At 43.1% G+C, this 27162-nt stretch overlaps 1 protein-coding gene across 1 annotated transcript in view; it reads right to left on the bottom strand.

The window, feature by feature from the left end:
* Nucleotides 1-23797, bottom strand: part of NRXN3 (neurexin 3) — a 971499-nt gene extending 947702 nt beyond the window's left edge. The window contains exon 1 of the mRNA XM_064460500.1: nucleotides 22557-23797. Coding sequence (XP_064316570.1) covers nucleotides 22557-23265 — 709 coding nt within the window. The 5' untranslated portion in view covers nucleotides 23266-23797. The remainder of the gene's footprint in view (nucleotides 1-22556) is intronic.
* Between the last annotated feature and the right edge of the window lie 3365 nt (nucleotides 23798-27162).

Below are 27162 nucleotides of genomic sequence, written 5' to 3'. Positions count from 1 at the left end.
ACAGAAATTGAGAGGTGGCATTTTCCACATTAAAAGGGACCTCTAGCAGTCTCCATCCACTAGCCCATATATTGTATCTTCTCTTTGTTGGAAGGTCTAAGTAGAATTATTAGCATTTCACCACTGAATCCAACTCACACAATGTTACACACCTCCCTAAGATTCCTGCAATTCTATATCTCTTCTTGAAAAAACGGCAGGGGGATAAAATTCCCACTTTCTTTCTCAGTAGTGATTATAGCTAATACAGAATCAAATCTAGGTTTATTACAGGATTCAGGTTGGGTTAACTTGTAACTCAGTTCTCTGTTGGGATCCTTGCAGAAGACACTGTATTCGAGGACTGAGTGATCTTGACTAGGCCACGTCTGCTCTGTTGGGCCTTCTACTTAGGGCTTGAGAAGCCCATGCATCAGCAACAGCAGCCACTGCCTCCTGGAGTGTGCTGTGCCGGCCTGTGCTGCACACTGGTGGGGGTTAGAAATAACATCCCAACCCATCAGGAGCAGATACATGACTCTGTTAGCTACACCAAAGGCACTACAGCATGGGAAGGAGGAGGAAAATGCATCCAAGTTCCATCTGATGCTGCATGAAAGCAGGGTTCCAAGCCCCTGCAGTGATATAAGATTTACTCGCTATCTATATTCCTCTTTTACTTTATCTTATTAAACAGTCTGTTTTATTACACCATTTGTTGTTGAACCTTCTTATTTAAGTCTGGAAAAATCCCTGCACACTATCTCTTACACTCTCACCCACCCGCTCCCCAGTGCGGAACAGCTGCAAGGGAAAGAATCCTCAGAAAAGGCTGCCACAGTGCTGGTTAGCCACCTGGCTAAGATTTGTGTTTCAGTAGGTCTTTCAGGCCAAGGAACCACTCAGAGTCTCCTGTTCTAAACCCTCATCTCCCTGATTTGCCTACTGTTTTGAAAATAAAGACTATGATCCTGAAATATACTTGGTATCTATAATGTGCTTAGCATGCCTCTGGGTTTGGTATAAGTAAGTGTCAACTAATTATTGATTCATTCACTCCAATTCCAATTAGGATGGAGTTCCAGTGTGCCTGTAAAGTGAGAACTCTATTTATTACACATAAAAATATATAGTGCATGCTCCTCCAACTTAAAACAATCACCCTAAATACAGCATGAGTAATCAGAAGAAATGCATCTTCTTTTGCTCTCCCTCCTACACCTACATATCATATTTAGAGTATGTGTTATTGGGTTTTATATTCCATGTTATTGCTGTATTTGCTGCTGCAATATATATATTTAAATTAAATAGATGTCATCAAAAGATTCTGTTGGAAGCATTTGCCTTGTTTATTGTTGAAAGGCGCTGCTTGGAAAAGAATAACTGCTGACTTAAGTAAATGGGAAACATAATGACGGGAAACAGCTGCATTCTGCATCTTTCAAAATTTTCTTGTGTGAGTGTCTAAATGTAGACCTCCAGCCTGTAGCAGGACCCATGCAGATGCAGACCAAAGTGCATAATCACAGGGCAGGGCAGACCTCGCAACCCCTGAATTCAGTAGATGTCTCTCTTCATTGAATGGACTAGGATCAGGCCCCTAAAATTACCAGCATTTGCATGCAGAAGAATTTTGGGTTTGTTTTTTCTATACACAGTCCAAAACACTTCTGATTAATGTGTTAACATACTACATACAAGCTCATACCCAAACAACAGAAAAGAGCCAGAGAAGGTGTAGGAAAATCTTTCTGGTATTGGAAGAATGTTTTAAAAATTTTACTCTTTCTTAAGTCTATGAAAATGAGTGTGTGCAATAAATAGCTTCCATGCTCATTTTCTCACATCTATTATATAGAAGACACTGCTGAGCAGTATGAAGCTTTTCACCTCCAAGCCACCAGTTCAAATCCACTGTATGTCAATAAAGATTCAAAGTTACTCCCAGCTAGCAGTCCTTCCATGACCTAAGTGAAAGCAGAGGAGTGGAGTCCTCAATTCATATCCTGGCTGATTTCTGAATCCAACCATACATAAACATGTCGAGCATTGTATAAACTGAGAAAGCACGACCCCCCCACCACGAAGACTGCCTAACACTAGCACTAATTGATATCTCACCTGGGTCTTAAGCACAGAAAGAACACAATTTAGTCTCTTATTTCTAAATGCAATCTCTTTGCAGAAAATTTCTGCCAGCTGCTTGTTGCATGAGTAAAAGCTAGTACCTCTCCTCTAGGAACTGTTATTCCTCACCAGCCAAGATCCAGCTCATATGTCAGGCTGTCCCAGGATATTTGTAACTCCATGTCTGTGATGAGGTTACGGAGACTCACAGCCCTCTCTTACTCCCCGAACAATTCAGGGCCTATAACTGCAGTGTGAACCAGGAAAATCAGCTTATTCTGATTACATCTTACAGAGCCTCATTCACTGCCAAGTGAGTAATCAGTCCCATACTTAAAGAGCTAATAAAAACTTCCTTCACAAGGGAGACACAGCCCTGAAACAAAACAATAACAATTAAGGAGCAGAGACATGATCCATCTTTGGATTTCAGTTATGGTCATAAGCACTATTGCTGAGGAATTTGGAAGAGGAACTGTACCTTCTTTACTGTGCCTTCTAATTACTAAAAGGATATCTGTTCTCTCTTCAAGGATATGTCAGTGCGGGTCCCACTGGAAATGACTGGAAAGCAATAGCCTTTCAGGACTGTAGGAGGAAAGTATTTCAGCTATATCAAGGAGTGACTGACGGACCTAGCTGCCTTTTCAAAGACATAATGTTTAACAAGATAGAAAATTGATTCTTTTGAATTGCTGCCTCACAACATGTTGCAGAAACAGGTACTAACATCTGCTTCTGAGTTCACAGAACCACAAAGTAGTTAAGGTTTGAAGGGACTTCTCAAGACCACCTATTCTGACCCCCTGACTCCCTCAGGGTCATACTAGAGCAGGTTGCTCAGGACTTTCACTAACTAGGTTTTCGCTGTCTTCAAGAACGGAAGACTATGCAACAGTTGGTGAAGTGTGCCTGGATATGGAAAACAGCCCACTCATTTAAAGAGAGCTGGATATAACCTCTAAGTGGTTTAAAAAGGTGTATCTTCGATGGGCAGGATACAGTCATAAATACACAGGAAGGTGGTCCGGGAGATGTACTCCCTCCCCCTCCACAGTGAAATTCAAGTTTGTGAACAACAACAGCACAGATAATGATTTGCACGTAACCCCAAGGACACGGTAGGAATGAAGTTGGAGTTTCAGTTAGGTAGTTATGGAGTTTCAGCACCATGTTTTTTGCAACTGAATGCTGCATGGTAAAGCCGAAGCAGCTGAAATGCGCCTTTGTATTAGGGGACTTCCACAAAAAGAAACATTCAAATATAGTACAGTCTAATGCTGCTTCAAAGCAAACTTTAGAAAGCAAGCATTGAGGCTTCAGGTAGAAGCCTCTAATGAAAAAAAAGGCCAATGTGATGTAGATCCTGAAGGATTACTAATACTGGTAATACCGAATTTGAAACAGAGACATGACTGGATGGAACTGCATAAGTATGTGATATGCTGACATTGTTGCAAGGTGAACCCCAAATATTGAATATCTATCCAGCATATTGCAAGAACAGCATGTAGGAGCCATCCTTTTACCAGGGGCTTCCACAGGTTCAGATAGCTTTAAGCAGCTCCTATTTAAAACTCGTACTGTGAGAAGTAACTCCTCCTGGATGAGAACTTGTTGGTTTGTATGAAAATCTCCTGAATCCATAAGAAGCTAACTAGTAGTCATATTCAGCCACTCACCTCCCACCTGTCATGCACAGCAGCCACTCAACTAGGAACATTACCTGCACGTCACTCTGGTATACATCCACATAAGGTGGAAGAAGGGTGGGGGCCAGCTGGACATCTAGACAGGTATGACAACCCAAACACTGTCATTTGGTAAAAAGTGATCAGGAAAATCATAGCCTTGTACCATCTAATCCTAGATATTAGGCAGCAGACATGGGGAAGTCATAGAAAACTACACGGTTGCAAAATTAAGACAATAGAAACCCAGGACAGGCAGTATATGGAGCAGCAGATGGAGCACATGGTATCTTCCTTTGTAAACAAGTCTGTCATGAAATATCTGTATTAACAGAATGTATAGAAGAACATCTCTTAAGGACTTTTCCAGCAGCCACTAGTTGCTGGATATCAAAAGTCTGGTGAGGAAGCTTGCCAGCTTGGAGGCATAGAGCAACAGAGTTAATAACACTATATCCAGATCCTGATGATTTCCCAGTGAGAGAACAATTGAATACAGCTCCCTGGCTGCCTATATAATGTAATATTATACGGACATATTGCTTATCAGCTGTGCCTCAACAGAACTCTGTAAAACAAGCAGAAACACTATGCAAACCAGCCTGACAACTTTCTATTCTCAGACATTACTGTAACTTATTCTAGGACATTGCTGTAACTTCATGTCCTTCCGAGAGCACATTACTCACCACTGCAATAGCTCAAGTGGATATCTACACCTTATAGTAATACTGCCCTGGAACGGTCATGACCATTGTCACTGCAGGGAGGACGCTAAGGAACATTCATTTTCTCTAGGATTAGCCATAAAAAGGTGAGGTGAAAACATGTGATCCCCTTGCTTTTACGGTGTCTAGACAGAACACATTGACCTCAGCCATGCTCCAAAAGGCCAGAGGTGAAGCTGAACAAATAGTATCAGTTCTGCACACCACCATTCAAGAGGCACTGATTCCTTCTTACCAGCGTAATACAAGTTAATTCCCACTTGTAAATTACTAGAGAAAAATAAACTATCCAAGAAGATGATATTGCCTAGCAGTCATAATGTCCATGAACTTAATTGCCTGTTATGGGTGAAAGATTTATTGTTCTAGCTTCTGTCTACCAGAGGAAGTAGAACACTCTTCTACTCCAAATGCTGAATGCTTGATAAACCACACACAATAACATGAGGAGTCAGGGGAAAAAAAAAAAAGACTTGTGTTAGGAACACTGTGGTCAGCCGCACCACTCCAAGGTATGTCCTACAGTCTGGATGACGGTACACAACAACTGTGAGCTAGTCTTGAGCTTGGAGGTGTCAGGGGATAAAGGTCCACTTTACTACACTAAACTTCAGAGAGAAGGCAATATGTATGCAACTGCTAGGTTCCTTCAGACCTAGAACAGGGGAAACAAACTCCCTTATTATTTGGTGTAACGTAGCATGAGCAAAACCTGCTTCCTCACTCCTACACAATCTCTTGCATGACTCCCAGAGAAAGTAACACCCACTTCTATTGCAGGCAAGCTTTCTTATGAGTGACACCCTGAAAAAGAATGGGGAAAAAGATACAAAAATTTAAACTGGTCAGATATCTACAGCCATACTGTGATTTACGAAAGAGGCTAAGGCTGTCTCCAAAGATTTATTCACTAAACTCTGAAAGTGCTCCGAATCACCATTGCAAATCTGCAAGTGTATAATGAGCGTGGGCTGGATTATTAGGGAAGAAGATGCCTGTTATCCTCCAATATCTCACTAAACTTCTTGGCATGATATTCAGCTTACTAAGAAAGTAAAATCTATTGATCCGAGAACTGCATTCGCTGCAATTCAATGACAAAATGCAAAACCCTAGAAAGTACTAGCTGGGCCTTCTGGTATTTCAGAACATGCAGTCCTGTCCTATATTACAGCTATAAAGTCTCAAGTGAAAATATTCAGGGTTGGACTGAACCTCTAATGTGTAATATTCCACGGTAGCACCTTGCCACCATGGTAGATATAGCCATAGTGTTTGGGATGTCCAGTGCCATCTGCAAGACCACCTGGGCCAATCCCCTCTTTAATAATGTCTAAACACATCTCTCTGCTAAAAATGTGGTAAATGACATGCTGTCACCTTTCAGTAATTCTTCAGAGTTTTGGTTTTGACTGTTCCTTATAATTTTATGCCCTACAGGATCTCCTTCAGGAAATGCTTGACTCATATGAAAAAAAATCAGATGTTGCCACAAGTAATGACTATAGACATATTCAGTCCCACAGGAAGAACTGGAATCCCTTCTCTACTCATTTTGCACTGGACATTACTCAACTGATGCTAGCAAAGACCTCTGGCATGGTCAAATGGGCCTATTTATTACTACGGTAATTTTGGTTGGACCATCTGACATCCTGTAACCTATCTTGATCTCCAGAGTCTCTGAAACTCTTAAGAACAACTTCTGAGCACTGAACAGCACCTTAATATACCCCAGTTTGCATGATACTACTTCACCAGATGACAAGGATATAACAGGTCCTTTGGTAGTGAGCATTAGCCTTGCTTTGTCACTAGATCTCACTCTTCACAGTCTTTCTCCATACCAATAGGGAAAGACATTTTCCATTATCTCAAATGCAGCGCAGACCACCTTTTTACCAACTGCAGATTGCTCAGCAGTGCACAGTCTCATGACATACAGATTATGGTTGGTTTGCTGGATACTGGTGAACTTTGGGCTGTTCCTGACAAGGCTTGAGGCAGGACCTTGGCAACCACCTTAGAAATATAGGACCTGGCTTCAGTACCAACAATAATCAAGACGCCTTGGTGCTGCTGCCTCAGCACAAGTAACATCAGCTCTGGCTTTTTTCTGCCTGCTATCTTTTCCACACTCCTCTTTCCTTTCCTATCTGCTATAGGAGGCCCTGAATGAAGGCACCTCATTTGAGAGCAGAAGGCTGGAGCTTGACTCCAACAGGGCCTTCAAAGACTGTTCCAGCAGATGGAGCTTTTACCTCACGTCTTGCAATTTACACATTCTTGTGGAGAATGACAGTTGAGCATCTGCTCCCTTCTGAGATTCCCACACACAGAACAGATGCCCGTTGTGTCAATGCCATCTAATCACAGAATCACAGAATGGTAGGGGTTGGAAGGGACCTCTAGAACCATCTCGTCCAAACCCCCTGCTTGAGCAGGCACACCTAGAGCAGGGGGCACAGGAACGCGTCCAGGCAGGTTTTGAGTATTTCCAGAGAAGGAGACTCCACATCCTCCCTGGGCAGCCTGTTCCACTGCTCTGGCACCCTCACAGGAAAGAAGTTTTTCCTCATATCCAGGTGGAACTTCCTGTGTTGCAGTTTTTGCCAATTGCTCCTTGTCCTGTCATTCGGCACCACTGAAAAGAGTCTGGCCCCATCCTCTTGACACCCACCCTTCAGATATTTATAAGCATTGATAAGATCCCCCCTCAGTCTTGTCTTCTCCAAGCTGAACAAGCCCAGGTCTCTCAGCCTTTCCTTATAAAAGAGATCCTCCAGTCCCCTCAGACACATGGTGTGAATTTCGGGGTTGTCCTATGCAGGGACAGGAGTTGGACTCAAGGATCCTTGCAAGTCCCTTCCAACTCAAGGCATACTATGAGTCTATGCAGCTCTCTGATGGACTCTCTCCAGTAGTTCCCTGTCTTTCTTGAACTGGGGAATCCATATAATGATAAACCCTGGAGAATATAGAGCGCTTAAAGCTGGCAGGGCTTTGAATCCCAGAGGGGTCAGGAGGACTCAATTCAGACAGACAGAAGCAATTCATACCAAATGGTCTAGGAGATAACAGAGATGAGGATTTTCTCAGAAATTAGTCTAGCTTGAGTGTGTAAGCCATGTTCCACTACCCAGTTGTCTGTCATAAGGCCTGGAGGGAAATGAAAGAAGGTCACAGTGCACCTTTAGGTCATCCTATTGAAGAACAGGGAGAAGCAAAGCTCCTACAACTCCTCTAATGTCATATATGTGGAATGTGTGGGCCCAACAGGATCCACAGTGATATCTGAAGACCTAGAAGTCTGGTTCCCAAAGCCACGAGCAGAGGAATGAGAAAAAAGAACACTGTTGTAGGAAAAAAAGAGATTCATGCATTACTGCATTGTTCTTACACCTGGTAAGGTTCTTGGGACACATCTGATGAGGGCTAGGAAGGTGTGAGGAGTATGTCTGTAGTATCAGGTGGCCAATTCCAGCAAACGAATCAAACATCAGAAGGAGGGAGATTTAGAGCCCTCCCAGCAGATGCTCACGGAACAGATCCTCAAAAGATGTTGACAGTTCACTTAGCTGAAGATAAATACTAGGATGTAAATGTGAAAGTACAGCTTTACCTTCAAACTGGGTGCCTTGAAGGCTGATCAGTTTTCCATGCTTGGGCAGCCTTCCCACCTCAAACACACAGTAGGACTGGGTTCTCCCCCTTGCTGATTCGCTTTCTTATTCTTCAGTTGCAGAGCCCAATCCCCAGCCTCCCATAGCTTTGCCTCAGAGAGCCTGCATTACCTCCCAGTGCCAGCATGCAAAAACTGGCCTGGCCAGTCACAACTGGGAGGCTCTTCCCCTGCTGGCTGTGATCATCTTGACAGCTCTGCTTTCTCCTCACATCATCTGTCGTATCTCTCACTCCACCTCCCCTTCCTGCAATCAGCCTCCTCTATCTACCACCTTAGGGTTGGGGTCAAGAGGAACCAGGATCAGTGCCAAAGTCAGAGCGCTATCTGCTTCCCTCCTACTCCCAACAGAGTGATGAGCCCAACAGAGCCAAGGTGAAGCCGGGATGGGACAACTAGGCTGGAGGAAAAGCAGTGAAAAGCAGTAGAGCCATAAGCAGCTACAAAAATTGACTCATTATACTTCAGCTCTGAGAAAGGAACAGCTGGAGTGTTGCTGTTTAGGTGTGGTTTGGATTATGAAAGACTGCCAGAAAGATTTAAGGAAAAGATCCATACAGTCACAGGTCTGAGCACCGCTCTCCAACAATCTATCATGGAGCTAATAGCTCTAGCAATACATCTCAGTCTGGACTCGCCACTCTCTTTTCTGTGAGTGTCTTGGAATCCACTTTGACAGCACTACCAACAAATGTCACTCCTGATCTTGGCATTGCCTGTTAATTTAGATCTGTTTCCTTCTGGCCTAGTTCTGCTGATAATTTTTATTACAGACCTGAAGGAATTCCAGTGATGTGCTTCTTCACAGCACCAATTAAATTCTGTTGTGCGCTGCACTAAAATAATCCATAAGTAATGCCTACAGCTTCTATAAATTTAATTTAAACAGCTTCTATAATAAATACCAGGTCAGAACTGTTAGTTATCCCTGAGCAGAGGAATCCTACTCACACTTCTGTATGCTTTGCAGTAAAACAGAGTATCTGCTGGAGGACAGTATAGTTAAATGCAGGATGTCATGATTACAGAGAAAATAAAAGAACACTTTTGGGCTAAAGAGCCTCTACTCAAGTCTTCTCATTATGTTATTGTTTTCAGAATAAGCACAAGGTCATCATGTCCCATCTGCCACTATCTTTATTCCACACAGAACTTTCTGCTCACTTGGGTGCCTGTTGTTTGCTAGGCAACTTTGTTTTCAAGGGTAACACTAGAAATGGGACATACTAGAACCATTTTCTGTGTTTAAAGAAGAGACTTCTGGGCAACAAACACAGAAGAACGAACCCTTCTAAAATGTTCTTTTTAAGCTGCTCAAAGGGAGCAAAGATAAAAAGCCCAGATCTTTTCAGGAATTTGTTTCTCCAGCTGATCTTCTCTCAAAACAACCAAACAAAACAAAAAAGTCCAATCAAAATCTCTTCTGTCTCCATCACATATGAACAACCTTCTATAAAGTCAGATCTATCTCTCAGCTGGAAGCCCAGCACATAAGAGTCCTGCCTTCAGTGCTCCAGTAGTTTGCTGGAGTCACTCCACTCTGGAGCAAACTTACCAATAAAACTCACTGTCTATACTGACAATGAATGCTAGGCAGGAAGAGAAAGTTACATGAGAACATCACCTAGGCAAGTTTGCAGAAATGCAGAGAGGAGGGGAAATGTAAGACCCCATTACACTTTCTTCTGTCACCCTCCATCCAAGGGAATGTTCAGTAAAGCACTCAAACACTTGGAATTAGTGTTTCATTTTGATATTTTTGGTGAAATCATAAACCTCTGGCTACTGGAAACGTTTGAAGGAACCAGATCTTCTCTCCCGTTTTGAAAAGCTACATTGAAGAGCATGTAAACCACAATTGGGTAAAACCAGCTAAAACTTTTATTGCAACAAATCTATTTTTCCTCATTACTGACTATAAACCAACACTAAACAGAGGAATCCATAAAGCATTGCCCCAGTAGTACAGCACACTGGCAAGAGTAGGGAACAAGCTGTTTCAAGATTGTTTCAGCTGATAAAGTTATGCGACAACAGCCACAAAGAGCAGAACTTTTTGGATACGGACAATCCATTCCACCGGAAAGAATAAAAAAGAGATCTTTCTTTGAATTTCAATCAGCTGAAATTTTACAAGAGTCCCTAAAATCCAAAGTCCCATTTTTAGCTTCACATTCAATGTATACCACAGCATTTTGCGGCTTTTCTATCACACTTGGATAAAACTAGATAAACTACTACATTGTTTAATACTTGGGATTTAGTGTTCTGGATGCCAGTCCCACCTCAGGCAGCTTCTGACTCGATACCCTTCAATAATTCACATTCTGCTTGCCTCTCAGTTTTGCCATCAGTAAAATGGAGATAACATGCATTTCACAGTGTGGTAGAGTGATGTGAAGGCTGACTGATTTATCAGTAGTTGTGAAATGCTTAGGAATACTCTGATGAAATGTGCCACATGTATGCACAATTTATTATTAACCTGACAGCATTTTAGCTCTTTTATTTTCCTGACTTGCACACAATTCAAGTGCAGGATGCCTGAAGCACATTTGAATGGATGACATGCGGCATTTTCATTGTAGCAGGTACTACCATTTAATTCTGAAATTCACAACTTTAACATCACATTAAAGCAGAATTTTTGCAATTAATTCTCCTTCAATTTAAAAAAAAAAAAAAGAAGAACATTTGAATGGCTTTGGTTTTACTTCAGTATCAGATCACTGAAATTATTAAAGGTGAACACAGGCAAGGAAAGAACCTCAAACAGAAATGTGCTCTTTGGGCCAAATATTTAGAGGTGAAAAACGATGGAAATAAATACAATACAAAGGTAAAATGATCAAAATTACTATTTAGAAGCCCAAACCAGTCACAAGGCTCCAAGGTGCCTGAATCACTTTTCAAAATGGGACTTAAAAGCAGTGGGTTTTTTTTTAAACTGACAAGATCAACAAATCTAAATAGTTAAGCACATCTTTCATCAGTATGAATGAAGGCTTTGCCTTTTGCCTGACTAAAGAACATTTAAGTTGAATACTATTTATGTGACCAGATGTTCAAGAAAACATTTTTTACAATGTTCTGCACATTTGATGTATTTTCTACAGAACAGCTCATTAATGACACTGTATCTGCAAGTTCAGACAGTTCATGTGCCCACACTGCAGCACAGTCAGCCAGCTGTTCACAAGAGGAAAGCAAATGGGCTAGTGTAAGGCTAGAAACGAAAACAGATGAAACCTACATTTTGTTTCACTCCCAGACCTGAAAAGTGGCTTAAATTGTTTTAGCCAGCTCTCCAACAACAACATTTTGTCAAGTAACCAAGAAGAAACTTAAGCAATTTCAGCTGTGGAAGAAAACCAGTGGAGACTGTTAAAAATGCCCCAAAATAGTGGGATATAGATTCATAGATTTTTAAGGCCAGAGGGAGCATTAAATAGACCTACAACAGAGCAGTGACCTCCACTGTAATTGGTAGCAGGGCTATAATTAAACACCATTGACAAATGAGGTCTGAAATCACAGCCAATTGTTCTCCCGAGATAGAGGATCCGTTACTTAGTACTGTGGTTTAGCTATCTTTTGCCTCAGGCAAACTGGGAGTTACCATGCTGGCAGTGGTGATGACAGGGAAAACATCCCAGAGCTCAGGAATGGCTGTCATGCCATAGTAATGCAGTTCCCAAGTGATTTTCATAGGCAGAGCCTTGCTCATCCAGCCCAAATCTCAGCTTTGACTGGCTGCATTTCAAAGAACATTTCTTGCACAGAGAGGTACTTGCTATGCTCTTTGGGAATGCCCACTGCCAGTCCTCGGGTCCAGCTACACTGCAAACTACTTAGGCTCAATCCAACACGCTAAAAAGCTAAAGACCAATCTGCTGACAATCCCAACCTCCCAGATCAGCAGCTCTGGTTCTTTAATATATGCAGCCTTGCTACCCTCACTGTCCCTTTTCAGAGACTGCACCGTTCAATGATACTGGCACATCTGAGAAGTCAAATGGGGTATAACCCACCCAAGTCCTCTCCACCCAAGATCATTCCTTGGGCCCTTCCTTTAGTGGAGCTCTTGACAAACAGCAGTACCTACAGATCTGTCACTTCCAATGAACTGAAATGATAACAGTGCTTCATGCCACTCTTCCCTCCTGGGAGGCTTCAAAGGGCATCGATCTGACTCATCGCCCTACCTGTGCTCCAGGCTCCGTTCGCTGTCTGCGAGCTGGAAATCTGCTCTCTCTGGTCAAGTCTAACCTATACTTACATCTCCTTTTGCCTCCACTTCTGGGCCTAACAGTTCCCACAGTCACAGCACAGTGGGGTTGAGTCCACAGATGTTCATTAGAGCTTTTTAGTCAGTGTGGGAGCATATGCCCCTTCCTTAAAACATTTCAACATTTTTGCAGTATTTTGCAGCTCATCACTAGTAGGTCTGTATTAAGGACAGTAATTGCAGTGAGTTAGAAAATAAGCTAAAAATACACATGCAATTGATATAGAGTACATTTTAAACAAAGTCAGAATCCAGAAAGTCTACAAAATAAAAATACATTGCTTTTCCTGCAGACTGTCATCAAAATAGGTATTTTTTTCTAAATATTTTGATTTGAATGAAACCACCATTTCTCACAAGGAAAACATTTCCAAGCTGTCTTATTCTGATGTGTCTTAGCTGGCCAAAATGTTGCTTCACATGTCTTTTATTTGAGCATACCACAAGACAGGACAGTCAAAAAACAGACTACCTTGCGGATATATTTACATGTAAGATCCAAAGTATAGATAAAGTGTATAGGTATATGGGGTCTCTCATTTGTTCAAAACCAGCAGATTTTGGAATTTGTTGTAGATGTGTTCATTGCTGCAGTTGAGACACAGCTGAGCATTTCAGCTTAACTAATGAAGGAAAATAGAAAATTTAGGAGGAGACAGCTAAGCCAGTAATCTAAATTAGAATTTGATCATTGGGGCCTTAATGGCTTTTTTTATTTTCAATGAAGAAAAAAAGTCAGACCTCCAACAGCAGAGTGCCCACTAGAGGAACTCTGAAGAAAGAGGATTTTGCCATTTTCTACAGCATCCAATGTTTTCTCAGAGGGTCCTCTACCCAATAATAAACCTATAGCCATACCACTGTCATCACATGCCTGCCTTCCAAGCTGCTGTGATCACACAGCTACCAGTACCTGAGCCGGCAAATTTTCAGCTAGATACACCTGTGTGAGTTGCACCTCATCTTTGACATTAATATAAACCTCTCTCTATACATAAATATACCTCTAGCTCTGGTTATCCTGAGAGATGTAACAGTGCTACTGCTTCACAATGGCAATATATCCAATCCATCTTTTTTTTATGTTCATTGATCTCCTGTTATGTTCCTTAAAAGCTGAAGCTATGTGAATAACAAGGACCTACACAGATGTCAGATTACATTAGAGGTCTGGCAGTCATCGTGCAGTATAGTCCCTTTGCTTAGCCCCCTGACTCCTACAGCACTGAGTCCCCGGGCAGCTCTCACAGGAGCCACAGAGGAAAGGGCAAAAGACAGAAGAAAAAGTACAGAAATTCTGGCTACTTTCCCAGCTTTTTGTTTTAGGTAGTCCTAGACAAGCAATTTAATCTCCTTTCCTCATCATAAGCCTCACCTTTTTCTTTTTTCCCTTCTTTTTTTAACAGCAATTTATTAAGGAATGATTCCATATACTTCTTCCCCATTAAAAAAAAAAAATCTTAGGGGAATATAAGCAATATATTTTCAGCCACGTACAGAAAGGAGCTTAAGGAATTTAGCTGAAAACACCACTGAGCTATGAAATTCGCAGATCAACACAAGCCACTCTCACCTCTGCTAGCCATCTCTGCCTCAACTGTGGTTTCTGACCAGCCTCAGTGGGCAAACCTGCCTTTAGCTCCAAGGACTTCTCCTGTATTACCCTAAGGAGAAATGTACTGAGGGGCACTCTGGCCCTGAAAGCCAAGCTGGCAGGATGGAAGCAGCAAGAAAACCCAGAAAATCACACACGTGCCTGTGGAGACACACCAGAGGTTTAGAAAACTCAGTGTCATTTTTCTCAAGTACTAAGGTAACAAACTGAGAAGAAATGAAAATCCACCCAAGAGACTACACTGTCTGAAAAAGGCTTCTGAATAAATGCAGCATCAAAGTTAGGTCTGGGGCCTGCAAGCAGCATTAGAGATTGAAGCCTGGTTTTAACCCACAGCTCAGATTTCTACATCTGCCAATGAACTGCTTCTTCTTTTCTGATAAAGGTCTGTGTCAAATACTCAGAGCCAACCCCAGCCCATTACATTCATTCAGGTTACTTTACTAGTCAAATTCCACGAGTAAGAGGAGGAAAATCACACTTCAGAGCAAAATTCTGAGAGCGAAGTACCCCTTTCCTCCTTGGCCTACATTGCAAACTGAGACCAGCTACAAATTCACCTGCTGTATCTAATAAGCAGTTAGAGTTGTGCGACAAGAGTTAACAGGAAAAGAAAGAAGATTTTACCTACCCTTTCAGTGCCTTAGAACCACAAAACACTTGCCAGCTTTGGGCTAATTAAACACACAAAAACAACCCAGTGGGCTTTCTTCTTTGTTTTTTATGCAATTATTCATACAGGAATGGAGGAAGAGCAAACTCTGCCATTCTGCTTTAGTAGCCTTTTATACCCTCTTTGCTTTCCCTGACAGCACAAGGTCAAGGCAAGTCTCCAGCATGGAGGGTGAAAGGGGCAGGTTGGAACCAGCAGCCACAGCAGGGAGAGTGCCAGTGCAGACAGGTAGGCAGAGGTGGGCCACCACACAAGGAAAAGCATCTGATCAGTGTCTGAGGTTCATGACAGAGGGCATTTCGGGGAAGTCAGTGAAGCGCACGTAACACATACACAAAAAGAGTTAAAAACCCTCCTTCTCCCATTGCTCCTGTCAGCACCCTGCAGCGCAGCATCTGCTCCGTGTCATCTGACAGGAAAGAGCCTACACTGCTGCTTGAGCTCTGTCTTCACCAGCACAACTGCAGTCTGGCCTGCGAAGGGTCTGTGTATTCATAGCATGACACTGCACAAAGCGGCAGGAAACTGGGAGTTTTCAGTTGCAAAGAAATATAAGGAACGTTCCTCAAAGATGGCCACATAACAACGAAAGACACCTTAATTTCTAACTGTAAGTCTAGCTGGAAAACTGACAATCAAACCAGGTCATCCTACAGGGTGCTCATGAATTATCATCATTTACCTGTCCTGCTAAGATATTTATACATCTCTATAACCGTCATACAGAAGCATATGGAATTCTTAATACATAAGAGTACACGAAGCCCCTCTGGCTACATATTTCAGATATGGAAACTGAGATGCAGAGGGTAACTAGGTACATATCCCCTGCAAAGAAAGGTCAGTTGATTCAATCTTGACTCCTTTAGAACGCCAGCAGATCACCTCGGGGATGCAGGAAGCCTGTAGCAGAAATGGAAATCAGTCTCTTAGGTGTTAACGCTCTTATGACCAGACTATCCAAGTTCTGCTGGCCCTGTCTGCTGTCTTTACATATTATACCTTGGTCTCCTCTCAGATAACAAAGTGAGCAAGTGTACATACAGGCAGGGCCTGGATAGCTGAAATAGCATGACTGGCAACGCTGTTGGCAACACAGAATGTGAATCCAGTGTACTCAGGTCCCAGCCCCATTTCAGAGCAAACACATTCAAATACAAACCAGTTCTGCTTCGAGTAGTCTGTGACATCCATGGTCCTCCCTACCTCCTCACATCCACTTCTCTCAGCCCTTGGGCTGTTTTGCACCCAGCTGTCAGCTCCTGGACCTGCTCACAGACAGAGAAAGGGCAAATGCTTTGCTCTGCAGGTTAGGTTTACAATGGCAGCGAGCCTGTCTGCAATGAAGGATTGTGGGAGAGCCACACACATACACCCAAAAGTCACATTGCTGTTTCTGGACAGCAATAACATGGCAGTTGCCTTGCTTTCTATAGGGAGAGAAAGAAGCTTTACTATCCATCAAGTTCAAAATGGGTCAGCAAAGGAACAAGAGGTAAAGTGAAATCAGAAGCTGGCCCAGGACAGGTGGCCGCTCTACCATTTCATCACATGGATTACCACCTTCTCCCGCATCCGAGACCACTCAGGGCTGAGGCTGACATGCAGAGGCTCATCTTCTCTTAGTAGTGCCAGTTTGCCAGACGGATGTGCTCTTCCTCCGCTTCTTTCCCTGTAGCTTTGTCACGCCATTTCCAGCATCCTCCGGGTAGCTAAGAGGATTATCTCCCTCCATTTTCCACCAAAACTTAACGAAAATTACCCTGTGGCAAATGACCTGCACACCTCCATCCTGGAATAAGGATGAAAGCAAGGCTACAGCACGTGCTGTCTTGCATGGAGCTTTATTTACTGCTGATTAACCTCCATGACAGGGTGCCTAGCTCAGCAGAAGCCTGGACAGTAATAATAGATCAACTCTGCCCCCCCACCCCCGCTTTATTTTTTAGGGCAAAACCAAAGAAAATAAACCTTCCTTCTGAAATGAAATTATCTCCTGACCATAAGTTGGAAAGATAAATTTTTGGCTCTGCTCACTTTTGTAATTATTATTAGTTACTTTTATTTAAATTGTTATGTAGTAACATGCAGAAACTCCAGTTTAGATCCTAGCTGTGCACGCTTCGGGACAGAGTAGGAGCCAGCGGCCTGGTCTGTGGGCTGATAGAGGAAGCTGGTATCCAGACTCCAGCTAGATTTAGTTCTCCAGAAGCTCACTCAGCCCATTGAAATCTACTCTTTGTGATAGCCAAGGACTGCTGTCTTATACTATCAGGCAGGTAAAATCAAGACAGAACAGCTGCTGTAAACAGCCTCTGTGAACTATGGCTTACTCTTCTACAAAGTAATATTTTCATCCTGTTTCTTCCCTGAGTCCTACCTCCCTCTTGCCTACAAATTGTTCTCACTCTTCACCAGCTCCACCTCACCCCAAATAGCAATCGCCTTTGCTCCCAACCACAATTTGCTTCATATCAGCAGAGACGTCCAAGCTTTGCCTAACTGAGGGCTATAACTTGTCTGTTGCCTGAGGGCTGCAGCTGATCTGCAATCAAGCAGAAAAGGATTGTAGCCTCACAGTCATCTACAATACAGAAGAGCGAAACAAGAAGAATATAGCTGTCAGCATGTATTGCAGCTAGAGTGTTTGAATCAATGGCACACTCCATGCAGGGGGCTGGAATCTCCCTATGGCTCCCCTGCATTAAAAGCAGGGGAGGGTGAGAACCAAATCCAGCCAGGTCTGGAGATGCAGGCAGGCCACACTTAGTGTGGGGAGATGGGTCCTGGGCCGTTTCTGTGAAGGAGTGCATGGGATCTAAGATGAAATTTTGCAGCCTCCGTTCAGTTTTAATATTATTAAGAATTACAAATGGTGCTTAAACTGCACTTTGGAGTCTCTAAAGTCTTTAGAAACGTCAATTAATATCTTAACACATCATCTTTCTCTGGTGCCCATCTGGCAATGCATCAAAAAATTACAACCAGTCTGGAAAAAAGTACTATTTTCAATAGAACCAGAAGAACTCAACCCAGGAAGAATGAGCAAGAGGAAGAGATGGGGAAAACCAAATTGCTGAAAAACTAAGTCATAAGCAGAGCTCTTAGCAGCTTTCGCCCAATTGCTAGAGCTGGGGTGTAAGTAGTGGCATAAAACAGCACTTCGCCTCTTGCAATATATACTCCACAGCCCCTGAGGACCATAAATTCTAGAGCTTTGTTCTGGTAAGTGAAGATCTGGGACCCTCAAAGTGTGTCCCAGAACTGCCTGCTGTCCTCTAGAACAGCAGAGCACAGGACCAAGGGAGGGCCTGCAGCTGTTTATTGCTGGTGAATTCAACAACAACCAATTTATATTCATCTATCAAGGAATATGCAAGTGGAAGCAAATATTATGGTCATGTTCATTTGTTTCTGATTACAAAATGTATGTAAATGCATATGCAAATTAAGTGTACCCATCAGGCTCATGGCAAAGTGCCAAATTAGCCCTTAGTGTTACAAAGTTTGGGGTGGCTGGCAGGGAGATACAGTGATTGCAAGTGAGGCTAGGCAGCCCTTTTAGATGCAGCCAAAACTGAGGCTGCTCCGAAGGGGCAGGTGGAGGATAAATCCTGCAGTAACTTGTCACTTTAAACAAAGCTGAGGGGCTACAGAAAAATCTGTTCCTGCTGCAGTTAAAAGTGTGATAATTACAGAGCAACGGGCTCCTCTGTCATTCAGCAGGCAGCATCCCCAGGAAATCTTGCTCTGTAATCAAGGGAAGAGGTGCAATCAGGCCCCTATTCAGGCTTCGTTTAGAAACAGCCCCTGAAGGCAATACAAAGGCTTCAGCATGGTGCTTTGTGAAGCCGGTGATCACGTCAACGTCTTGGTTCTGCAACTACAAGCAGAGTTAATGTCATTTCTAAGCACATCTTCTGTTCACCTTCCCTCACAAAGTCCAGAAGGGACCTTCCCTCACAAAGTCCAGAAGGGACCTAGGGAGAGGGGCAAGGTCCTGGGCCAAAATACTCTTGTATATACAACACTGCACTTACACGGCCCACATTAGTGAACTCACTCTCTACACTGCGATGTTGGAGGACGACAGAATTTCTTGCAGAGTAAGGAAGACAGCGTGATCCTGAATGAGCAGATATGAACATGCTCATCTGGCTGCTACAGCAGCACTATTTGCAAAATTTGCGTGGGGAAGGCTTTGGAGTTCTTTTATTTTTTTTTTCCAGTGACATGAATGTATCTGTGCTGCTCAAATTCTACAGGAACTTCATTCTCTTGGCAGAAGCCTGATCCCACAGAGACTGATGAGGTTTATTAGAGGGGAAGGTGTGTCTGACTTCAGCTTTCTTGTCTAATGCCACCACTGCCCAGAAACATACAAATTAATTGCTACTCAAATCACCCATCCTTTGTACCCTACAGAGCTGTCAGATTCAATGAACCGGTTTACTCCAGCTGCAATAAAAATTGTATCGCGTTTTCTTCAAAACAGCCAAACCTTCCAAAGTGTGCACACATTTGCACTCCCACTGTATACACTCAGACACAGAAACTGTACTTCTCATTGACCAGCAATGACTGGCTCAGCTCCCCATCTGGGCATGTAGCTACCATGACATACACAATCCTGGTAACTCTGGGTGTGTGGTAAGTGCCAAAAGTCTTTCTGCACATTGGGGCACATTCTGGACAGGATCTGCAGTTTTGTCTCAGTATGGAAGCATTGTTCTCTGCTGAGGTTCACCATAACTGGAACTGCACTTTGCATTACAGTAACCCCTAATACTGTAAATGGACCTCCATTCCGTCACAGTACAGGCTCAGTAGGTTCCACTCTCTATTTATTTCTCTGGCCACAGAATAAATGAGTTTGCTGTGGTTTTACCATGTGCAGACATAGGCATCAGTCAATGGCCAAGTAATGGCCTGGACACTGTCAAGAGAACTCATTATTAAAAAAGTACACATTGCATTTAGCTGTTCAAATAGAAGTTGTTATTGATTGGATCTCCTCAGGTCCCAGTAAAAGAGCCAACTCTGGTGACAAAAATACGCACACAGACTAGTAAATACTGTAATGGAGTTAAGGATCCCCTCCAAAAGGGAGTTGTTGATATCCAGTCGAAAGAGCATGTCTTTTTCAAAAACAAGACTGGGAAAAAAATAACCACGTTAATTCTGTAAATATCCAGAGGCAGGGTAAGGAAACAAAACAAAAGGGATCAGTTCTGAATACAAACATTTCAATCTCTTGGAAAAAAAGCAAACAAAGAAAATCCAAGTTAGTTAACGGCCAATCAAGCCACAGGCTGGAAGAGCCTGCATCCAGTCCTGCCGTTCCTACCATGTCCTACTGTTCATCAGTGGAGGTTCTGCCACACTCACTGAATTGAAGGAGAGTACCTTTGGAGTTTGCTAAGTTTTCCAAAGTCAGATAGAAAGGTAGCTATACTTAACTTGGTTCCTGTTTTGTTTCCTTGACACTTTTCTTTGTCTGCTTATTTCCACTTACTAAACAGCTTTTCCTCTGTTTTTCCCCTTCTTCTCACAATCTGCACAGACACTGTAACATTTTTGGGTGACAGAATTTAATATGCAGAAATCACCACTGCTGCAGCATAAAGGCGGCAGAAAATGAGGCTGATTATAAAATTCTGACATAAACCAAATATACACCAAGAAGTAATACAAGAGAAAACTGAAGAATCAGGCAAGGTAATGTCTGTGGAAATCTATACATTTGCTCAGTTGGAAAAGTTCTCTGCACAGCATCTTATGCATGAATGAACAGACCACAGCTAAAAGTGAGTTTAAAATGTTTATTAAAAAAGGTACATCATGACAAACGTCTTTGCTCACCCTTAATAGAAGGTTGGGCTGGAAACTGATGAATCACTATAGGAAACAAACAGCAATGGTGACGCATTGCTTTAAAAGGTAACAATAGCACTGCTTGATCCGTGATGTCTACAACAGAAATATCCCTGGCTTCATTAGAAGATGTATTTCATATCGCTCCACCCACCCAGGAAATGCAGAAATTCCACCACCCAAGCCCTGATTAGAGCTCTCACGATTGCCCCACAGCTACATGGAAGCCTCACTCCCAGTAGTTTCTCAAGACATTCACTGAAAACCATACGCTGTTGATGTCTTGAGTAGCAACCCGTGGAGTCTGGATCCATTAGGCCAGCAGTAGGAAGAGGCTTGTATCTTTATGTTTCAGGGTCCACTTGCCTATGTGGCTCTTGCAATCTTCCATCACCACAACTAGCATTTAGACATGAGGTGTATTTGTTCTGAAGGTATACGAGGATCAGGCCCCGCAGCCCAGCTACTGAAGTGCTTGGTCACACCCAGCAGCCTCTCCAGCTCCACATAATTCATGGTTCAAGCACAGAAGATAGTTCTGGCTTACTATTGGTTTGGACCTGATCGTTGCGGAGCAAATAGCCAGGAAGAATTCTGATGTTCAGCACTTGATAGACTCACACCTCCTGTCTAATATTCACGTACTGTTAGTGCAATATTTGGATATAAAACCAAGTTTTCTGTTATCATTAATGGCACCTTAAAATGAATGCACATATGGATGTCATGTTTATTTTCCAGATCTTCCCTTCCTATACAAACATGTTTGCTTCTCCATCTATGTTTACAGTACAGAGCTGTATTTACACAGTATTTCTGTAGGGCTTTTTGCTTACATATCAGCAGTATAGGGACTTTATTTTCAGCACTTCTCACATTCTACGGACTAAATTCTGGTTAACCTATTTTCATTGCCAAAAGAAGTAAACAAATTCTAGTTGTGATAAGATATTATCGCAAGTATTTCCATGTTGACAAAATTTCAGAGTTTTTTTCCTTGAGATTGAACACTTCTCACGCAGGTTCCATCTTTGGCTTAAGCTCAAATTGTTGTGTTTAAACCCAAATATCATTAAAAAAATGCTGTGATGAGATTCTCAAATTCGCACTGGGGTTTCCAGTTGACTTATTTGAGTCTGTTGCACATACAGTGTTAATTACCATCACACTGCTAAAGACCAAGGAAAAAAACCTAAAATACACTTCCTCATGTCGTTTGCATGACTTAAAACTTCTGAACTCAAATTTTAAAAGAGTACATGAAGCAATGTAGAAACACTCGAATCCCTCTTCCTTTTGCAATACCAAGTAAGATCGTTCAGCATGTCCCAAAGCAATTTAATCAAGGGTGCTAAAACAATCAAGGTGCCATTCAGCAATTAATATGCAAGCAATTGAGGGCGAGCATGGGGCTTCCACAGACTAGCAACAGCTAACATCAAAGATGGCCTAACTTTTGCAATGTCCTGTCAATCAGTTATGTTAGCCATAGATACATGGCTTTTGTTTACCAACACTTCACTCAGTTTTCAGGGACACAGGGCGGTAGAATTCACCCAGATAGCCAAGATAACTTCTTACTGTTGCTTTTACCAACATCAACATAGGGTACTTCTGAATTTACCAATTTCTGTTCTCTACCCTTATTAATAAGTTGCTGATGAAAATCTGCCTATGCTACAAATGCAGCATCCTTTCAGAAAGGCGCTTTTGCAATTGCTCATGCTCTCTATCTACTCCCCTTTCACTACTTCCAGCTCGAAAAAGAATGGTGGAATTTTAATTCCTCTGATAGCCACCAGAAGGGATAAGAGCTCAGTCATAGCCCTGCTAAGTGACAAATTAACTCTTGGGATTATATAAAGATCCATGGGAAGCAGGGAAGTATGTTCTTACCTTCAGAACACAGCTTGCCAGCATATCCAGTGGCTGAGCAGTCACAGTGTGGCTCACCATCGAGAAGGAAGCAAGTGCCACCATTTTCACAGGGGTTTTCTGCACAAAGCCCTTCCATTTCCAATTGGACCCCTTGGCTTCCCAGGAGCTGTGGCTCAGAGTTGCCGTACTTCAGATCCAGGATAAATCCTTGAAACGGAGGCTTGCCCAGAACACCATCAAGGGTCAAGGCAGCAGGACGGATGTCCAGTGGGACTCCACCAACAAAAAGGTCACTGACGATATTCATATACTGGCGTTGTGGACGCACCTCGCCTGGTTTGGCTTCACCGTCCAGCACGAGCACCGTCCGAAGGTGATTGCGGCTGACCATCAGGAAGTGCCAGTTGCTGTCATTGACCTGCTTGTCTGTGATAACTGTAGTCTCCGCACAGTCCACACTGAACTGGAGCTGGACACGCCCATCAACAAGGGACAGACAGAGGAAATCACAGACACCACCATCATCAAAGTAGAGGAGCAGCCCAGCAGAGACATTCGTCTTGAACTGGAAGCTGAGTTCGCTCCTGGTGCTGGCATCCCAGCGGAGGTAGCGGGCCCACTGGTTGGGGATGCCCATGAACTCCAGACCCAGACAGAGACCCAGCAAGGAGCCCAGCAGCAAGCTCACCTTCAAGGTTAAGTACGCAGAGTGCAGAGTGAAGCCCATTCTTTCAAGAATCTGCTCTTCTCTACGAGAAAAACAAAAGCCACGCTACTGGGAGGAGAACCCCAGCACTCAACACCAAATGTTAAATCCAACAGGAAGAGGAGGAGAGCACAGAGAGTGACAGGGAGAGAGGGAGAGTAAAAGGGAAGTGAGATAGTGAGTGCACGTGGCCAAGAGGAAATGTCCCCTCCCCAGGAAAAGATCTCAATTATCCTTTAGGATCCAGAGGCTTTTATCTCAGAAGTACGGGATGTACGAAGTGACTTCTCCAGCCAGCGTACTTTCGTGAAGGGCAAAATAACCCACAAAGGTGACACTGGTTGTTCCAGTGAGGAAGGGAAGGTGGAGCTGAAGCCCAAGCCTCAAATTCCTAGAAGTGATGACAATATTGGCAGAGGTGGCAGTAAGATGAAGGAGAGGATGAATTCATAAAGCACGTGATCCTCAAGAAAGCAAAAATAAAGTCAATCTTCATGATGTACTGGTGGCTACCAAGCCCGTAATTCACTGCTTGGCACTCATGGAGCTTGCAGGACCTGTGGGGTCAAGAGAAGAAAAGAAAGGAAAAGTTAGTCCTACTACTCACCATATGATTACTGTGAAGCTTGTTAACACCTTGTGCAGTAACTCATTTACATTTCTTGATGCTCTGGCCACTTCTTCATGCCTGCAGTTAGCTATACCGTCCTCCAAAGCAGCAAGGACATCTATGTCCTCAAAATCAAGAGGACCAAATAGAGAACGCACCACGTGATCTGCACACACCACAATGCTGAGCAACATAAAAACACACAAAATTATTTAACTCCTTTGATGGATGTAATCTCATTAACTGACAGAAATGGTGCTGAAGCTTCCCCAGTAACAATTACCTCACAATGAAAATGCTTGGGGCAAAGACCAGAGTTCCTTAGAGTTTACAAGCTGATACAGGGCAAGAGAAGACATTATCCAAACTTCCCATTCCACTGCTTTCATTATGCTTCCTAGCACACAAAGCAAGCATTAGAGAAAACAAGCCTGCTGTCAGCCTGCCACACAATAACTACTTTTACTTTACATGTCTTGCACACTTCAGAGACTCTTACAGGGACCTTTGCAACCTGGAAACATGTGCTATGCAAATTATATACGGCAACCTGCAGCTTAGATGATAGGAAACTTGTAGCTTAGATGGTAAAAACTGCCTAAGCACTTAACCACTTACCCTGGTCTAGTGGTTTAGCAAAAAGGCCATATTCACCCCTAGCTAACAGTAAGCAATTCCAACTGCCTTCAGTGAGCAAGAGTTACACCTGTTAACACTGGGATTTAATTCACTTCTGCCTATTTGCATGTGGGTGACTGTATGCCTGGGGCAGCAGGATGTTTTAAGATGACAAGTAAAGACAGCACAAAGCTTGGCTTATTCTTTGAAAATCCTGCTTAAAAAGAAAGTAAGTTTTCCATTAACAGAGGTGCTTGTTCACAGAGATGGGTTGGGCATGAGAACAGCTTTGGGAATGGCTAACATTAGCACAGATGCAAAGCAGGAAAGGAGGTGCTGAGAATCAAGGCCTTCCACATCCCAGAAGCCAACATTAACACAGATTTCACAATTTGGATCACAAATATTGTGAGACAGTATTTGCTTGGGAAGAGTGTTCTGTGCTGTGGACAATGAGATTTCCTGGGGTTGCTGTTGCTCCCAGCAGATGCCTTTCAATCCCATCACCCACCTTGCTCTGAACGCGGAGGCCCACAGACACTGCAGAAACAGACAGTGCAGAAAAGTTTCTCTTTGGTGAGGGCAGAGGTTGAGCTGGAGGAGAATCACTAGGCAACAAAGGGGAGAGCTCATACAGTCACCAACTCTGACCTACCTGCCACAGGGACCTGCAGAAGCCATAAGTCTCCAGGGCTCTCAGGCTGCAAATTTAGCCAGCACAAAAAACAAGCCACTTAGAAAACAAAAGGGATCAATTCAAAGAAAAACCGCAAGTTGGAGATAAACGTGAGCTTTCAGTGCCCAGTGGAAACCAGGCCTGTTCCCTGCAGCTGCCCAAGTGGAGCATGTTAGCTAAACTGCTATAAACACAAAATCAAATCAAAACCAGAGGGAAGATAATTCCTTTTAATTGTTAGATAATTCCTTTTAATTGTTAACAGCTTGGCTCAGGAGAATGGAAGGAGGGAAAAGGAGGTGTTAGGAGAGGTGTAAAATGAAAAAAACTACAGATCCAAATGCTCAAATCGTCTGTCTTCCCAACAATCACGATGTTGGCTCAGTTCATGGGGGTTTTGGGAGGCTTTGAAAATCAACTGGAAAAAAAAATTATGTGGCTCTTGTCCATTTACCTTTCTCCTCTGTTCTCCCTAGTGGCTCCATTAAAATAGCCCATGACTTATGGAGAAGGACAATAGAGTAAGAGGGAGGTAAGAGAGAAAGTGATGACCCAAGCCTGGAATTATTGATGAGATGGGAATAGGAATATAATAATGTGTGTAAATTAGCCAGTGATGTGCTCCCAGCAGCTCACAGTTCCCTGGAACATTTGCCACCACTGTAGCAAAATTCACTGCTCCATCAAACAGCTCTGAGGTCAGCCTGAGCTGGGGAGGGAGGAAAGCCCAGCGTGGCACCAAGCACCCACAGAGACCCCAGTGCAGAGGAGCTCTCGCCACAGCTTTCAATTCTCCTGGGCAGGGTAGGTTGTACTACCTGCATCAGAAGTAACCCTCAACCTTACTACTCTTCTCTCCCTGTTTTAGAAGACTAACTCTTCAAGAGCCAGTGAAAGATGCCGTAAATCACAGCAGCAGGTGTGAACACTCTATAGATAACCACAGATGAGATGCATAATGAGATGCATATGTCCATGAACAGCCCAAACGCCTGTCCAAAAAGCCTACTAATCTCTCCCAATGTGAGGCTACTCAAACCTTATTTTACACACACAAAGAAATCTCAGTCTCCATGGGTTGCTTTAATCCTTGAAATATTTCAAAGGCACAGTAAAAGGAGACGGCTACCTCCGTGGTAGATGTTACAGATTTCTCTAACATTGATACATGTTCATTAGGAGAGGACAAAGGCCACAGTTAACAAAGGAAGCCAGGCAGAAATGGTTAAGCAGGAATAGCAACGGAGGGAAGCCAAGACAATCCCTATCTGTTTTGACTGAGAGAAGCCAAGGTAATCCCTTTCTAGTTGTTTTGGAAGAAGGCAGCGCCAGTTCTGTTTCAGAAGAGGAAGACACAAAACCCACAAAATATAGGTGCCACTTCTGGGTGCTTCATTGCCTTTTAGACACTGCAGCTCAGGTTTTGGGAAGGCTGCCTGCACCCAGCCACTAGCAGGCTGGGGCCATCTGAGGCTCCTCCAGAGTTCTGTCAGCACCTGTCAGTCCTGATCCACAGTGCTTCCCGCTGTTCCAGTTTTGTGTCTCACACAGTTCAGCCTGTGAAAGCAAACCTCACCACGGAGTATCAGGGTCTTCAAGAAAAACACAGAAGACCCAGTGTCTTTTTTTCAGTGGCCAGGATCTGAATCGCAACCTTGACAGAGTAAATCCTGACACAACAAATCTGTGCCTTGCCTATTTCCCACAATGATCCTCCAAGACACACTGAGAATGAATAATTTTCTGCTCTTACCATTTTATTTTTAGCATAAGTACTATCCTCGCAGCCTCATACAGCACACTGCTACCATAGCAATACATTACAGTTTGGGACAATAACTATAGAATCCCATAGTATTTTCTCACATATTTTATCTCTGAGAAATCTCAAATTTTGTCACAGCATGATCACATCTGACAAAAAAGGACTTCATGATGGACACTGCCTCTCCTAGTCACAAATTAGCAACACCCCTGTTCCAATTTTACCTATTGCTCACATGGAAAACCAACA

The sequence above is a fragment of the Phalacrocorax carbo genome, chromosome 9, assembly GCF_963921805.1.
Source record: "Phalacrocorax carbo chromosome 9, bPhaCar2.1, whole genome shotgun sequence".
In the NCBI taxonomy this organism is placed as follows: Eukaryota; Metazoa; Chordata; class Aves; order Suliformes; family Phalacrocoracidae; genus Phalacrocorax; species Phalacrocorax carbo.
Note: the sequence above shows the minus strand (reverse complement) of the source record. Positions and strands in the feature narration are given on the sequence as shown.